The 17,632-nt window shown below is 41.5% G+C and overlaps 1 protein-coding gene across 2 annotated transcripts in view; it reads right to left on the bottom strand.

The window, feature by feature from the left end:
• CDK7 (cyclin dependent kinase 7) overlaps positions 1-17,632 on the bottom strand; it is a 30,284-nt gene that overhangs the window by 4,906 nt on the left and 7,746 nt on the right. For both annotated transcript variants that reach the window (XM_074166063.1, XM_074166062.1), the window contains exons 4-10: positions 13,034-13,101; positions 11,067-11,135; positions 9,354-9,464; positions 8,004-8,122; positions 6,864-6,963; positions 4,919-5,005; positions 903-1,052 (exon numbers count right to left, since the gene is read on the bottom strand). In XM_074166063.1, coding sequence (XP_074022164.1) covers positions 903-1,052; positions 4,919-5,005; positions 6,864-6,963; positions 8,004-8,122; positions 9,354-9,464; positions 11,067-11,135; positions 13,034-13,101 — 704 coding nt within the window. The remainder of the gene's footprint in view (positions 1-902; positions 1,053-4,918; positions 5,006-6,863; positions 6,964-8,003; positions 8,123-9,353; positions 9,465-11,066; positions 11,136-13,033; positions 13,102-17,632) is intronic.

Genomic DNA, 17,632 nt, shown 5'->3' with positions numbered 1-17,632 from the left:
GTATGTATTCAATATTCATGCCACCATCCTACAATACAAGCTGTAAAATAACTTAATCCATACAAACTTGTACAGAAAGTGTCCCAAGCATAGCAGGACTAATTATTTGGAAACGTATATTGAAATTTCTTAAAGATGATGGCCAAAAAAACCTAAATGTGCTCTGAAAAATCTTCCAGTAAAAAGATAAGTAACACATGCACTAATGTCCTGGATTGGGATCTGCCTTGTCTAACAAGCAATGAGGGAGTCTTGGCCTTAAGGGGACAGCTATTTCTTGCATGCTTCCCTAACAGTTTAAGGTGACAGAAAAAGAGTTTTGAAACTGTTAGCTGCTGTGTCTTCTTCACAGCAGAAATCGATATTCTGAACAAGAACATTCTGCAAGATTTTCAGAGTCATCCATTTCTCCCCATCAAGGAGTAGTGAAATCAAGATCAGTTTTACTCAATTGTAATGGAAAAGGATATTCAGATCAGAATGATGGTTTAAATCATCACAGAATTTCATGTTAAAAAAGAATCAAAAAACTTTAAATGAAATTGAAGAGGAGACTGGATGAATTAAGGATGAAAACCTTTCAAAACCAGGGAATGAGATATGCCATGTTAAAACATAAGTTTCAAGCTTTAAGTGACTGAATTTTGAATGTCAAATATAATGAGTCTGAAGACCATGACTCATACACCTTGTAGCTGTCTACCTTTGCTCTACATTGGGAATGGAGACAGTCAGTATTTTTCATGCCTTTCAGAGTTCTCTCTATAAAACACCAGAAAAATGTTTCTAGTATTTCTTAGACAGTTACATGACCTTCAATTTCAAACTCGGCTTGAAAGCATGTTTATCTGATATTAACAGTAGGGTAATGAACATTAGGACGTAACGGAAGTGTACTATACCTGAGTAGCTGTAACCCTTGTACATGGATTAAAAGTGAATAAGCCTTGCAGAAGACTAAGCAAATCATCACCAGCTGCACTGAAGATATGTTGAAGTGGCATTCCAGGGAAAGACTTAAAGGTCACATAATCTGGTAGACTTGTCATCCCCTACAAAGAGAAAAGTGGCATGTATGTTTTTCTAGTTAGAAAGAGTCCAGCTTTTCATAGAAGGGGAACTTCATGTGGCCATCTTTCAGGCGAATCAAATTATGTTTCAAAAAACCCTGCTAATACTTGGTCACTGATATGGTACAGAGGATCGTTACCTGCCCCAACCCTGTAGTGGGTGCCCTATTTGGTGGCTTTGCCCTGCCCATAGACACTGGATTCTCTGATGGAGGGAAGTACCTGTTCCCTTTTCCCTGCTTACTTTCACTAGAGAAATTCACAAAGACAAAAAAACAGGGAAGTTACTCTGCCTATTCCTCTTTGCTCACTGTCTCAGAAATACTGAGCACCATTTGAATGCAGCCAAAGCCTAAGCTGTCTCCCTACAATAAGAATTATCTCAAGCCCGGCAGGATACTCAGCCTGCATTGGAAGACAAGACTCTCCGCACCACCTGTGTTAAAAGTGCGCAGGCTTGCATGGAGAAATTAAAGTGCCTCATGGTTTCCCTGGTGGCAACACCTGCCTAAGAAACTTAACCAGCAGCTGGAAGCTACAGAAAAGGGAGTTTCTGAAACAAAAAATACATAAAGCTTTATATATTGACCAAGAAGACCGGGAAGATTTGGTCTGATTTGTATTCAAACAATGATACGTAAAATTCTTGAAGCCCAGACTTACGAATCTCATCAATTATTGAAACTGAGTATGATGCTAATGGAGATGTCACAAGTATCTCTACGTGCCCTTTCACAAACATACACTTAGCCAAATTAAGCAAGCATTATTGCAAATCTGTTACTGTGGATTACCTGGCTTGCAAATACAAGGTGAGATACCTTACAAATTTCAGAATGAGAAGCCCAGACCCTCACTTTAGGGTCTGGAATCTTGACTACAAAATCCAGCGGAAAATATAGACTGTCTTTTGGTCATCAACAGCTTATGTTGAAAGAGAAGTGCCCCAAGATGACTGAAGACCCTGGCTCTTCCCTGGCCAATCTCACAAATTTAGAGTTGGACATAGCTAGGTTGGTTATCAATCATGCTTTAGATGCCCCTGTGCAGATGAAGACTTATGGGGACATCATCCCAGTGAGACACTGTGGTGCCTACTAGTCAAAACGGATCCACTCAGAGGACATTTAATGTTAACAGGTTCTGGCCTTACAGGTACACCCAGCCCCACATGGTCCCTGCTATCACGAAAGGTCGTTTCTGCTGTGCTTGTTATCTTCCTACCTCTGTGAAGATGCAGCTATAGTTACCACCAAACCCTATTGTGCCCATGTAAGTTAAAAAGCCCCCTAGGCATCTTGAAACATGGAAAGCCTGTCTGGCCCTGGGCATTCCTGAACAGGCAATACAAAAAGTCCCAGCGTTGGTGTTACTGGCTCTTGCGAACATCACGCATTGTGCTGCACATTCTCCCATCTAAGGCAAAGGCCCAAGTGCCCTCCCTTGCCATTCCATCATCTGGAGCCTGGCAACCCCAGCCTTGCATTATCCAAACTTATCAAGAGATACAATTAGCACCACAAGGGGCTGGTCAGAAGCCACCAGTCCCTCTGAGGTGCTATAAAGGGCACAGCTTACCTGGACTTCCACCTAGTCGTAGATGTCACCGTCAACAATACATTGTGTTTGTAGTGCCTCATTGATACAGGTGCTCAAATTTTTGTCATCCATAGATCACACAGTGGAGGGGACCATTTCCCTTACATTGCAGTAGTCTGCAGGTTTGCAGGACCACGCATAGCTCTTCCTGTAGTCACTCACAGTGATGTATGATTTCCCTAATAGAGGTATGGCCCGAGGATCTCCAGTTTTGGGAGACTCTAACGTCTTAGATATGAACCTACTCAGAGACCAAACCTTCCATGGTGCTCAAGGAGATGTATGGTATCTTGATAATTCTGAACCAAACCACCCGCTAGTTCCAGTAAGTACCCCCCCTACCTCCAATGACCCACGTGGTTAACTTACAGTAACACCCTGTAAAACCATGAGCCCAAAGCCCCATCACGTACCTCCCTTCTCACGGGACTGGAAGAACGGGAAGCAGTTGCTTCGTTCACACCCAGACCCTGTTTAGCAGCCCCATCTGGCCAGTGTGCAAACCCCACAAATGGGTCTTGGCATCTGACTGTTGACTACTATGGCATACTCTGCTTCACGCAACAGCCCTAATAGCTGCTGAAGTACTCAGCACCCTTTGCCTTGCTTTGGACATTAAAGATATGTTTATTGGGACCAACACATCAGTGGATCAACGAGCAGCGTTGTATGCCTTTGTTAACCCCTTTGTAGCACACCCCTTGTACTTTCTCACTCTGTTGATATTGTACGCCTTTGGGCTAATGCTCCGATAGCTTTCTTAAGTGTAATACTATTTCCACATTTCTAAGTCTCTCTACTACTTCCCTTTCGAAACCTACCACATCATCCATACCCTTATCAGTATGAATTTATCTTTAATTTAATGGTTTTGCAACAAAAAGATTCACATCAACTATTGAAACAGACAAAGAAGCAGGCACAACAAACTTTAATAATCATAGCACTAGAGATCAAACAAACCCTGGAAAGTGCGTTGTTCAGATTTTTGTTGTTTTTTTTTTTTAAAAAGTCAAACACAGTTGGCAGGAACCCCTTTTAGGATTGCCTCCCACCCTTAGGGGGATGTGAAACATCCTAGTTCTTTACCTAGTTGTTATTTTGAGTTGTTTCTTAGTTGTTTTAGTTGTCATATTGAGGATTTGTACTTGGCTTTTGGCCTGCATGTTTTGATGGCTTCTTGGTGCGCCACCTACTGACTGTCTTGCCCCAATTTAACGTTCATCACTACATGACCAGACTCCTCTCCACACCTGAAACCCCAGTGATGTGGGCAATGTCAACATCAATCTTGGCCTTATGCTGCCATGGCAAGACCACCCTTTCCTCCACAGAGTCGCATAAGCAAGGAAACAAAATCTGGGGCTAATATTGCCTTACACACTTTCTCCTCCATATGGTGACCACACATCTTATATGCCTATAGGTCCATCTGGTGATTGTGCACTGCTTAAGGTAACCACTCACACAAAGGAAACATAGCACAGAGGGAGAGCAGGGGTGGGATGTGATGACTGGTTAGCAAGTCCAGAGTGTGATTCCACAACTCAACTACAAAAGAAGACAGTCTGATCAGGGAATTCAGGACTCCCCGTGCCCGTCAGTTGGTCCAAGTCACTCATCAGAAGTTAATCATTGCTTCCTGTCAGTCTGCCTGATAACCATGGTTAGGTACGTCGTTGTGTGCCCTGATGCTAAGTTTGGCCTGATATTGGTGAATTACTGAATTTACTGTCATCTCAACAGAGATAACTGTACTACTAATCTGTATTTGTTACAATACCATTTACTCTGAGATAAACCATTTACCCTTAAAGCTGCTGATCTGGTGCTTCTTACTGTATGCCAAAACCACAACCTATCCAGGCCAATTTAAGTCCCTACAAATTGTTCCTACTTCTGAAAGTGACTAAAGCCTTTCAAGTCAGAATAATTAATCAAGCATCTCAGGAACAATAGGCAATAACCATAACATCACACTGATACCCATGGGAAACTGGATACACACAGAAAGGAAACCAGGAAGTTTCATTACCATTGCTTAACGCTAACAACACTGCTAAATTGATCAAAGATTTGCCAAGAGAAACAATAAATCCCAGCTGCTTATCCTCTGCTTTGTGAGATCAGGCAACTGCCTTCTGAAAATCTACTCAAGTATTCTGGTATACCCTTAAATTTCATTTCAAAAGCTAAAGTAAAGAGTATCAAGTAAAACTAATGTCAGTCTGTTAAACAAAAGGACTTACAGGCCATTGTTCTTCTGTTGGAGTGCCCAGTGTTTCAAATATCCTTGTGAGCTGGTCAAGATCAGAGTCTCCAGGCAAGAAAGGAACCTAAAAGAAGGCAACAGCATTTGATTGAATTAACTTCCAAACTTCAACTCTGGAAAGGAGCTTTGATCCCTTTTTTGGAGTCATAATGCAGGGCAAAACATATTTGTATACCAACTGCCCACAAAGAGATATACTGAATAATTGAGGCTTTCTACAGATGTCCAGACAGATTCTGAAGGTTTCTTGCAACTCAGGCTTGATATCACTGACTTTATAGCAGAGAGCTAAACATCAGATTAAACCACCACATAACATAAAATAAGCCAAGAAAGGAAAGACTTTACATCCCAGTTGCCAGTTTAAAGTCTGATGGTCACAGTGATCTTTCCGTCATCTGCTCCCTGCAAGTTAAGTTTTATATATATTCAAAACATTTAAAGTGAATTGTAACTGGATGACACAAGCAGCAGTTACTACTGATGGAACAAGATCACAGCATGATAGAGAGTAGTTACCCACTAGGATAGAAACTGCCTAATCAGTGTCACATCTCATTTAAACTAGGCAGAAGACAGAAAAGGGGATATTTGCCCAGTTCGACTTGTACCTTGTGCATCAGGTACACAATGCAGTAAAAAGGGACTTTGTGACCACAGCAAAATTATGAATTAGAAGCAGCATTTAACTGAGTAGGACAGAAAGACTGTAATGAACATCCCTACTAGACAGTATACTGAATTCTCATGTCATGAAAACCCCTTGAACATAAACTGCTTTTGTAAAGCTCCCAGAAGTTGCATTGTCCCTCAACCCAGTATGCTCAGGAAGAAAAAGGACAGATATATTTAAAATTACCACATTTTCTGCTTTGTGAGAAATCAAATAATCAACAGAATTCAATAATTTATTTGCTTTCTGACCTTCCTTGAGTTTATCCAACTTTAGCAATTTTAATGCATATTTATGTACACATCACTAGTGGTGCTTAAAAAACCACTGTACATTTCCATTTCTGAACTGCCAACCAAATTGTACCAGCACACCTGTTTGTGTGTGTGATAAACCAAGGCAAAGGATTTCTTTTAAGGTGTTTTCAGACAGACCACTTCCCCAGTCTGGTTTACCACATGGCCACACAAACATTTAAAGTACAGCGCAAAAACCAAGGAGAAGCACTTACTCACGGATAATAAATTATACTGCAGGCTACTTCACACTTTCAGCTGTGTCTGTACCCCCCACCTCTTCACCTCACACTTTCATGTCCCCTCCAAAGAGCTGCATAATAAATGGTCTACTTCAGTATAACATACTTAAGGATCTGTGTACTGTACTCAGGAGTGGCACAGGATTAGCGTGATGTTAACCTTCACCTTCATTCCAGTACTGTCAACTAACCACAGCTTAGAACAAAATCAGTCTTCTGCTCATTACAAATACCTGCCCATTACAAATAAACCTACAATTAAGGTACTGGTGATAATTTTTACAGTTATTGGGGAACAACGTATAAGGGACAGAGTATGCATGTATCTGTGATGTCATATTTCTGGAACGATAGCAAATGAAAACCAATAGAAGCCTGTGCGAAAGGATAACACTCAGAGGACCGGAGGAGTCAGTTATCTACTCGTCCTTCCCCAAGGCAAGACTGAGACAGTCTGTTGCATTTTTTTTATCCAGCTGCTTTTAAAGACTTCCAATGATTGTGATGCTTATAGAACCTCAGTCTATTCCGAAACTTCACTTTCCCTACAGTTAGCAAGCTTTTGGAAGCTTTTCCCCCTCCTCCTCTTCTGCCTTTCCTAAATAGCCCACCTGCCTTCACCTGCTGCTGTTAGCAGAATAGAGGAAGCCCACACACAGAGTTGTAACGCACTGAAGAGCAAATACAAAATGCTTACATTTGAAGACTTACCCTGAGGAGCAATTCAGCTAAAATACAACCAACAGCCCACATATCGACACCAACACCATACATTCTAGCACCAAACAATAGTTCTGGGGCTCGGTACCACCTGAAAAGAAAACACATTTTGGGAAAACCACCTGGCTTTGCTCATGTCAAGTGCTGTACACTGCAGCCATATAAGAACTCCAAAGAGGATACTGCTCCTGCCTATATATTTTTCAGACACTGAAGAGCTGCACTCTACCCTGCAAAGTGTTTTGTTTAAGAAAGACTGAACAAAACTGTGCATTCCTCACCAAGGCGTCTCATAAAACCACAAATTAACTACAGTTTCAACTGAGCAGATTAACAAGCAACAGAACTGCAGATGTGCAAAGGAAAAAGTATTTAACAGGCAGATTTGCATGTTACAAACCAAAATTTTCTTTAAACTTTATGTTGAAGAAATTACAAAGATAGAAGTCCTTCCAGCTTCGAAAAATCTCCATACCAACAGACCCAAGTAGAGACCAGTTTTATGCAAAATGTACCCTGACAGCAGTTATTTAAAACAGCTACTTCCACTGCCTAAGAACAATCAAGTTCCATGCAATCATCTTATACATGCTGTATTTGAAACTGCTGTACCATTTCTGCCTTTTGAATAAAGCCAGCTCACCCTGTGTGGTTTTAGCATTACAGCAGACAAAAGGAAATACCTTGCGTATTTTAGAGTCCTGCTTTTTAAAGCACACCTTAAATAAACATGGCATAAATAACACTAATAAGTATTTGAATTGGCTCAAGCTTTTGTTTTGTAATAGATAATGTGACTAGCTACAAAAAATGATCCTAGGCTTCTTGATTAGGAGAAAGTAACAGCTGTGTTGCTCTGAAAGCCAGCAATAGGCAGATACGTATTATTTCCATGTGTTTCAAAAGAGTATCATATCCCAGAAAAACCACCATGGATGTGTATTCTAGCAGTTCTTACAGAAACTTTGCTAAACAATGACTTCTTCTGTTTTCTTTATGAGGCTCCTGCCATTAAAGCCATATCACATGACCTAGATGCCAAACTTTGAATACATTGATTTGACATATTTCAAGAGACACTGCAAAACAGCTACACAATCACTATGTAAGAAACAAAACAGAATGTCTTACCTTGTTACTACTTGATGTGTGTAAACTCTATTTGGACTTCCAAAAGATTTTGCCAAGCCAAAGTCAGCCAATTTTAAAACTCCATTTTCATCTAGTAACAAATTATTTGGTTTAAGATCCTGTCAGCACAGAAAGCAAAGAATAAATCTTGTCAGTGTTAATAAAAACAGACATGCAATGAACCTCCTGGCAGGTGTGCCGTAACAGTATTCTAAAATGTAGGCTTTTGATTCTACCGCAGGTCCACACTGTGAGGAAAAAAGTTAAAAAAACCCGGGAAATCAAGTATCTCATTGTACGTTAAAATCATAGTGAAATACATGCATTTGAATATTATCATATTTAAGCTGCAGAGTTTAAAAAACCACCTGCCTCTTGGAAGTTTTTAGCTTTGCTGCAGGAACAGCAGTTCTGTCTTAACTGCATAATTGCCAAATGAGTAATTTAAAAAATCTTGCAAAGGTTTCAAATAACTCCAGAAGTCATGGAAGAGATACAGTTTAGTACAGCAACAATGTGTTGTGGGCTGGCATCTGGCCAGCAGTGAAACACCCAAACAGCCATTTACTCACTCTGTTCTCATCCCATCCTACCCCTCTTCAGCAGGATAGGGGAGAACACAAGAGCAACAAAAGCAAGAAAACTCTGGAAGCAATATACAGACAATCTAACAGGTGAAGGAAAGAGGGAAAAAAACTCAAACAAAGAAGCGATGCAACGGAAATCATTCACCACCTTCCACAAGCAGATCGATGCCCAGCCAGTCTCTGAGCAACAGCCACCTTGGAACCAAAAACCCACCCTTCTTCTTCTTCTACCCCAGTTTTCATTTGAGCATGTTGTTACATGGCACGCAATATCCCTCTGGCCAGCTTGGGTCAGCTGTCCTAGCCGTGTCCCCTCCCAGCTTCTTGCCCACGCCCAGCCTACTGGCTGGGCTGAGGGCAGAGTGGGAAAAAGAGAAGACCGTTGACGGTGCCCAAACACTGTTCAGCAACAGCCAGAAACATTTGTGTGTTATGAACACTGTCTTAGCCACGAATCCAAAGCACGGCACCATATGGGCTGTTGTGAACAAAGTTAAATCCATCCCAGCCAGACCCAGTTCACAGTGCTAATCAAAATCACATGTAACTTGCAATGCTTTTATATAAATACCTAAATGATAACCACATCAGTAATTCTTAACATTTCTAGTACTGCTATTGTCTCTCCAAAACAGCTAGCACGAATGCTTATGGACTAAGAACGTCTGAACTTCAAAACTATCTTCATTAGACTTTAGACTCAAATTCTATCAAAAGTGACTTTTGCTACAGCATGGAGGCTGTCGATTTAGCACATGCTTACCCTGTGTAGAATCCAGTGCTGATGTAAATATTCTAATCCTTGAAGCGTCATCAACATATATGCCTTGATGTGGGATTGTGTCAACACAATACTAGTATCCTTTATAATAACCTGTGAAGTATTAGATTGATAGTAAAGCTTACCACAAAAGATTAACTTACTTTCATTCATCTCAAAAGTCATTTCATCAGTTAAGACAAAGTTCAAATTGGCAGTCGCATATTCTCTACTGTTCTCACCTTTTTTACAGAAAAATACCTCTACTCTGGAGATCAGAAATTGAAATGGAGACTCCAGATAATCTACATGAACTTTGCATAACCAGCAAATGAGAAAATGGAGGGGAAGAAATGAATTTATTATTTTATCTCAGTTCCATGTTGATACTCAAACTTGCAAGACAAAGATGTAGACATAAAAATGATAAATGTGTCAGTAAACTTGAAATTATGTTCCCACTTACTCCTCCTTTCTCTGAGCAACCTACGCATCTAATCTTTGTAAATTCAAGTTTCCTCTTCCACTCCCAAGAAGTCCAGCAGGTATGGCCAATTTACTATATTTTAACAAATCTACTTACATTTCCTACATTCTTTGATTTTTAACATTAAAATTCTATGTAAACATCCTGTTTGAAAGTATTTTCTACACTACTCCCCAGAAGTTGCTTGTTAATATTACTGTCTTGTTCAGTAATAGCCTTTCCTAAGCTTTAATTTGTTTGAGACTTACAAAACAGCTGTCTAAGACTACAGAAAATTTAATGTATGCAGCACATGACCAATCACAACAGGCTGCAGTCTCAAATGGTGGCCCGAGTGATACCACAATACAGTTAAATGCTCTGGACACCTCAGCATTATACAGTACAAGAATATTTCATTGATCTTTGTACGCCATACCTTTTCAACTCTACATGTTGCATATAAAAACCAGAATGAATCCTCTACAAAGTCTACTTATTACTTTAACTTCTATTAGCAAAAAAAAAAAAAATCTAACCTTTTCAGTCTTGCATTCATCTAGGTTTCAGCAAGACTGTCAATGTTTTCTTTTAGTATTTTAAATGCTAGCCCCAGTTCTTAACAGCACATGTGTAATGAGCTAGCTTAACCACATTAGTTTCAGTCCAGAGTCGGTCTAATGTGTACATGTACAGATCTGACATGAACTGCCATCTAGCACAGTATTCCAAAACAAAGAATCTTGAATCAAAATATCTCAAAGATTTCAGCAAACTGACTTAAGGTCTTGGAGAATGAAACATCTGTAAGATGCTGATAACAATTTGAAATTGTTAGATTTCAAACAATGGTTCAAGTGTGTGTGATTTTAGTAGCAGCTCATCACTTGGCACACTTTAGTATCACACTTTATTGAACATGTTCAATGATATTATGCTTAATAATTGCACTCCGAGATACTGATCTATGACTGAGGTTCTATGCCCTGACTGCAGTCCCAGAAAACTGACGTGGTAAACGTTATGTGTTTCTTGAAGATCATGCTGGGAAGTATTCAAAAGTAAAGGCATTATCAACTGAGAAGTCACAAAAACTGCCAAATTATTCAAACTACTTTTAAGACATGATCTTAATAGCTGACAGAATGAAAGTCACCTTTCTAATATGGGCAAATGTAAGCCTGTTAAAATAGTATTTTCAAAAACCATTTGAAGATACTGAAATAAAAGGTCTTTTAAAAAAATCTTACCTCAAGATCTGTTTCCATAAAATCAAATACCAAGCTAATATTGGACTTGTGTCCAAATGCATCTAGAAGCTGTAAAATAAAATACATTATGATGAAGCACACTCTCACACTTCCACTTTTCTAAAATTCTGCACCATTGTAGTCTGCGTGTGGATTTTCGGTTTGCTGAAATAGTTTAAGTTTTTCCCCTTGCAATACAAAAATTCTTACTAGTTTAGCTTCTTAACTCAGTCTCCAAAAAAAAATAATCCCCACTAAGAATGGTAATTAAATTTTACACAATTTCTCCTCATTCTTGGAGTCAGGAAAAAAAGAAAAAGAATTATCTTTACTATGTTAGCTGCAACAGATGATCTAATGCAGACCTTGTCCTCTCCACAAACTTCACTGTTCCACAAAACTCCTACCCTTTCTTGAGGCCAGACTAAGTTTTCCCATGGATTCAGCTCTGTGTATCTGCTTCCTGGAAGGATACGTTATGTAGAAATTCTAAGCATTAGGCTTCCTAACTTCCTTCCTACAGGCATGTATTCATCTTTGCAGTAAGCTTTCTAGGATAATATAAGCTTTTTGGAAAATGTGCAACCGGTTCTTTCTTAGGATGAAATTCTATAATGACAGAACCAGTTTCTAATTTGAGGTAACACAAGCATGATGCCAAGTAAGAACAATGGATCATCTATCGTGATGCACAGGAAGCTATGCTCTCCATGGTGTGCCTCGTGTCTTACTGCCTCAGTATGATGGTCATGTGAGTTATACAATTGCAAGACAGTTGTTTGCATAGTTCAGAACAGCAGTGACTGTGTTCATGCTTTTCCTCTGCAGAAGCCATGGTAACAGGAGACACTATGCAGGTTGGCCACTTTTTGTAGTTCATGCTGCTTACACTTCCAACATCAACAACAGCTTTATCTGTACTGCTAAGAGGGGTAAAACCTGCTTATGGACCTGCTGATCATGATTATGTCTAATTTCTTCTTGAACTGCTGATGCTATCTGCTTCTACAAGGCCTGTGGCAACAAATTCGAGACATTAACTACACACTGTGTCAAGTAGCACAATTTCCGCACTCCCACTTCCCCTGATGCAAATATGTTTTAAACACATCTCTTATTTCTAGTACTGTGAGGTTCTGCAAATATCTGTTCTGCATGCACTTTACCTAGCACTTCAGTTTTGTAGACCTCCCCATTCACAGCCTTCTCCTATCGAGAATGAGAAGTCACACTTTTTCATAAAAATGCTCCATCCCTTTGCCATTTCAGTTGTCTTTCTCTGCACAACCTCTAACTTCGATAGCTAAAGCAACCACTTTGAAAGTAAGTTCACAATCCAGAAGAGAACCATATTCCTACTCTGAAAAAGTTAAATAAAGCATCTGGAAAATTCATATTAGCTCTAATATTTATGGCAGAATTTCAAATTCACTAATAGTAATATTAAAATATCTTTGGCTCCAGCTGGGTATCTGTAGCTGGAAGTCAACCTAAATGCAACTGAAAAGATACACAAGTTTTACTCCTGCCAAAAGAGGCTTTAGGTATCAGATTAAAACCTAGTTAGCCACATGAACCCCACTTTCCTATAGCTTAAAACAGCCTGCTTTTGGCTCTCACCAGTTCCATGTGAAGCAATCAGTTAAATTCGGCACTGCACTCATTTGCAGGTCTACCAAAGAGATGCAAAAATTAAGTAATCTAAATTTCCGCAATTCTCCCCACTGTTAACATCCACTAACACCAGGCTAAAAAGTAAGAGGATTTCAAAAGAAATTACTTAGTCTTTTTTATTGAAATAGGTGTTTTGCTGTAATAATTGTTATACTGCCCATTTTGGGCTGGAAAAAATAGCTCAAATAAAATTAAGTAGTATCTCCATGACCCAATAAATGCTAAATTTCAGTTCAAATGTGAACCAAAAGAATTTGAGGAGTGATTCTAGAAGTGGCATTCATTTTACTTACACCAATGATATTCCTATGGCTTAGTTCCTGCAACAATTTTATCTCCCTGAGGGCTGTTCTGTTGATTCCTACAGCGAAAAAAAAATAGGAAAGAAGAAAAGGTAAGAGACAGAACAAAATTAAAAACTTTGGACTAAGCTACAAAGATACCTCTCATTCTGTTCCTCCCTGATGATTTACTACCACAAACTACTTTTGCACCACTCAACAGTTTGTTAAATGACAAGTACAATGCCATAGATCTACTTGCTGCAGAAGAAAAGTGGACATACAGTTTCTTCCACAGCAACTTAATTCTACACCACAGAAATCAGATTTAGATTATGAAGCAACATGTCCCCCTTTTGGCAAAAAGGGAAAGTTCTAGCAAAAGCCTAGAGAAAAAAAAAATCACCTTTTTCAGGGCTTTGTAAGCCTTGGTTTTATTTTAAAGAAAAATTGCACCTTGCAAAGATCAGTTCTTCAATGTGTCTCACTTCCAGGGGCAGGTACGCTGATAAATGTCATGAATATATCTCCTTTCTGACATAGCGCTATTTAATAAGGCAAGGAACATAAGCTTTTCTACATTCATGCTGTGGCATAAAAGGTACAGTGGCCAAAACCTGCTCACCCTTGCTTGAATCCTTTAATAGTCAGATTTTATAAAGTGAAAACCAGGGGGAGGATGGTGCACTTTGGCAGTCAAACTGACTTTACTGCATCAAACCATGATTCCTGCAGGGGAACAATTCCTCCTTCAAAAATGCTGGTATGTATGGCTTGTACAAAAACTGTCTGGCAAGCAAATGCTCCTGTGGTACGTTCTGCAGGAAGTTTCAGCTGTGCATGAGATGAAAAAACAGTGTTTTCCCAAGACTTGGGATGTGGTTCAATCTGTAAAACTCTAGCAAAGGTTTGGGCAAAGCTACATGGACTGTTTTACACTCCTGCTTTGCCTATTTTAATTACCTATTTTAGAATCAAGTTAACAGCGGCTGCTTTCAGGTTTGTAAAGCCTCTGATTCAAATAAAAGTACACCAGGTGTCCTGGTTCCCATGGGGATAGGGTTATCCTCCCCAGGATCTAGCAGGGACACAGGTATTCCAGCTCATGTGAGCCATGCCCGGGTGTAGCCGGGAGCTGGCCAGCGGGAAGGAGGGCAGAAGGTAGCTGCTGGGGAGTAGGCTGGGGCCTCCCGCGTCTGGTTGATGAGTGGTGGTATCGTAATGGTGGTTGTATATTCCTCCCTTAGTGTTATTGCTGTTGTTTTCTTGTTCCCTTTGCTGTTCTGTTAAATGGCTGTAGTGGGGGGGCCAAGAGAGTGGCTGCTGCATGGTTCTTTTGTTGCCATCGGAGGCCAAACCATGACAGTCCTTTTTGGTGCCCAATGCGGGGCACTTGGAGGGTTGAGATAAAGACAGATCTGACCAGAGCGTGTTAAAACAAATTTGTTATATGCGTTTATTATATTAGTAAATAGTTGCTGGTCACAACATTGCTTTGTTTGTTCTCACGGCTGGGTTATGGAAATTCTTACATGCTCTATGTACTCCCAGTGATGATGTTTATCACCTCTGGGAGAGGGATCAGGATGATAATTTTGCTGTCCTGTGTGACACCAACTTACAGCACCACTGTTCAGATGGTTATGTTGAGGCATTTATGTGGCACTGCCGTCCTGCCCATACCGCGGACACTGTCTCTCAGAATTTAATAATAATCACAGTCTATGGAGGAAGCAGGGGGGAATACTTTCTCCAGCTCTTTCACCCTGCTTTTCTCTTTTGTGCTGGGTATGCCAGTTTTTGAGAATTTTGAATACTCTTGGGACATGCAAGCCAGCTTGGTCCTACTACTAGGTCTCCTGAATGTGTTTCAGTTCTTGTTTAGGGTTAAGCAACTATTTAAGACTACCACCCAGGGATCTGCCCCAAGGCTGGATGGTAATGGGTGGCATGGGATTGGGTAAGGATGAAGGGGAAGGCTAACAAGGGAGATTTGGTGCTGGGAGTCTGCTATAGGCCACCCAACCAGGATGAGCAGGTTGACGAAGTATTCTATAAGTGGCTGGCTGAAGTCTTACAATCAACAGCCCTTGTTCTGGTTGGGCACTTCAACAAACTGGATATCTGCTAGAAATACAACACAGCAGAGAGCAGGCAGGCTAGGAGGTTCCTTGAGTGTATGGAAGATAACTTCCTGACACAACTGGTAGGTGAGCCAACCAGGGGAGGCGCCTCGCTAGACCTACTGTTCACAAAGAAGGACTGGTGGGAATGTGGTGGTCGGAGGCCATCTCGGGCTAAGTGATCATGAAACAGTCAAGTTTTCAATTCTTAGTGAGGTAAGGAAGAGAGTTAGCAAAACCTCCACCTTGGACTTCTGGAGGGTAGACTTTAGCCTGTTCAGAACTCTGGTTGGGAGAGTCCCCTGGGAGATAGTCCTGAGGGTTAAAGGCGTCCAGGAAGGCTGGACACTCTTCAGGAAGGAAATCTTAAAGGCCCAGGAGCAGGCTGTCCCCATGAGGCACAAGATTAAATGGTGGGGAAAATGGCCGGCTTGGTTGAACAAAAAGCTCTTGATGGGACTTAGGGAAAAAAGGAGGGTTTACCACCTTTGGAAGAAGGGACAGGCAGCTCAGGAGGAGTACAGAGATCTTGTTAGGTTATACAGAGAAAAAATTAGGAAGGCCAAAGGCCAGCTGGAACTCAACCTGGCCATTAATATAAGGGACAACAAAAAAAGTTTTTATAAATACATCAACAAAAGGAGAGCCAGGGAGAATCTCCATCCCTTACTGGATGCGGGGGGCAACACTGCAACCAAAGACAAGGAGAAGGCTGAGATACTTAATGCCTTCTTTGCCTCTGTCTTCAACGGTCAGCCCAGCTACTCCCAGGGTGTTCAGCCTTTTGAGCTGGAAGATAAGGATGGAGAACAGAACAACCCCCCCATAATCCAGGAGGAAGTAGTCAATGATCTGCTTATGCATTTAGACATGCATAAATCTATGGGGCCAGATGGGATTCACCCAAGGGTACTCAGGGAGCTGGTGGGAGAGCTCACCAAGCCCCTCTCCATCATCTATCAACAATCCTGGTCAACACGGGAGGTACCAGATGACTGGAGGGAGACTAACGTGACATCTATCTACAAGAAGGGCCAGAAAGAGGATCCGGGGAACTACAGGCCTGTCAGTCTGACCTCGGTACCAGGAAAGATCATGGAGAGGATCATCTTGAGTGAACTCTCACAGCAAGTGCAGGGCAGCCGAGCGATCAGGGCCAGCCAGCATGGGTTTATGAAAGGGAGATCCTGCTTAACCAACTTGATCTATGACCATGTGACCCACCTTCTCAATGCAGAGAAGGCTGTGGATGTTGTCTACCTGGATTTTGGTAAGACCTTTGACATCGTCCGCCACAGCGTTCTCCTGGAGAAGCTGGCGAATCATGGCATAGACAAGTGTACTCTTCACTGGGTAAAAAACTGGCTGGATAGCCATGCCCAGAGAGTTGTGATTAATGGGGTGAAATCCAGCTGGCGGCCAGTCACCAGTGGTGTCCCTCAGGGCTAGGTTTTGGGGCTGGTCTTGTTTAATACCTTTATTGATGATCTGGATAAGGGGATTGAGTGCACCCTCAGTAAGTTTGCAGATGACACCAAACTAGGTGGGAGTGTTGATCTGCTTGAGGGTAGGAAAGCTCTACAGAGGGACCTGAACAGGTTGGATCAATGGGCCAAGGCCCATGGAATGAGGTTTAATAGGGCCAAGTGCTGGGTCCTGCATTTTGGTCACAACAACCCCAGGCAACACTACAGGCTCGGGGAAGAGTGGCTGCCCAGCAGAAAAGGACTTGGGGGTGTTGGTGGACAGCCAGTTTAACATCAGCCAGCAGTGTGCCCAGGTGGCCGAGAATGCCAACAGCATCCTGGCCTGTATCAGGAATAGCGTGGCCAGCAGGAGTAGGGAAGTGATCACGCCTCTGTACTCAGCACTGGTGAGACCTCACCTTGAGTACTGTGTTCACTTCTGGGCCCCTCACTACAGGAAGGACACTGAAGTGCTGGAGCGTGTCCAGAGGAGTGCCACCAAGCTGGTGAGGGGTCTAGAGAACAAGTCATATGAGGAGAGGCTGAGGGAACTAGGCATGTTTAGTTTGGAGAAGAGGAGGCTGAGGGGGGACCTCATTGCCCTCTACAACTACCTGAAAGGAGAGGTGGGTTGTAGAGAGGTGGGTGTTGGCCTTTTCTCCCAAGTGAATAATGACAAGACCAGAGGAAATGGTATGAAGTTGTGGCAGGGGAGGTTTAGATTAGATATTAGGAAGAATTACTTTACTGAGAGAGTGGTCAGGCACTGGAATGGCCTGCCCAGGGAGGTGGTAGAGTCACCAACCCTGAAGGTATTTAAGAAACGTGTAGACGTGGCACTTCAGGGCATGCTCTAGTGCCTGAGACTGTTGGGTTGGGCGTTTTGTTTTGTGGGGTTTTTGGTGGGTTTGTTTTGTTGTTGATTTTTTTTTTTTTTGTGTATGGTTGGACTCGATGATCTCAAAGGTCCCTTCCAACCATGAAGATTCTGCGATTCTGTGATTGTGGGATATGCGAGAATA

The sequence above is a fragment of the Numenius arquata genome, chromosome Z, assembly GCF_964106895.1.
Source record: "Numenius arquata chromosome Z, bNumArq3.hap1.1, whole genome shotgun sequence".
NCBI lineage: Eukaryota > Metazoa > Chordata > Aves > Charadriiformes > Scolopacidae > Numenius > Numenius arquata.
Note: the sequence above shows the minus strand (reverse complement) of the source record. Positions and strands in the feature narration are given on the sequence as shown.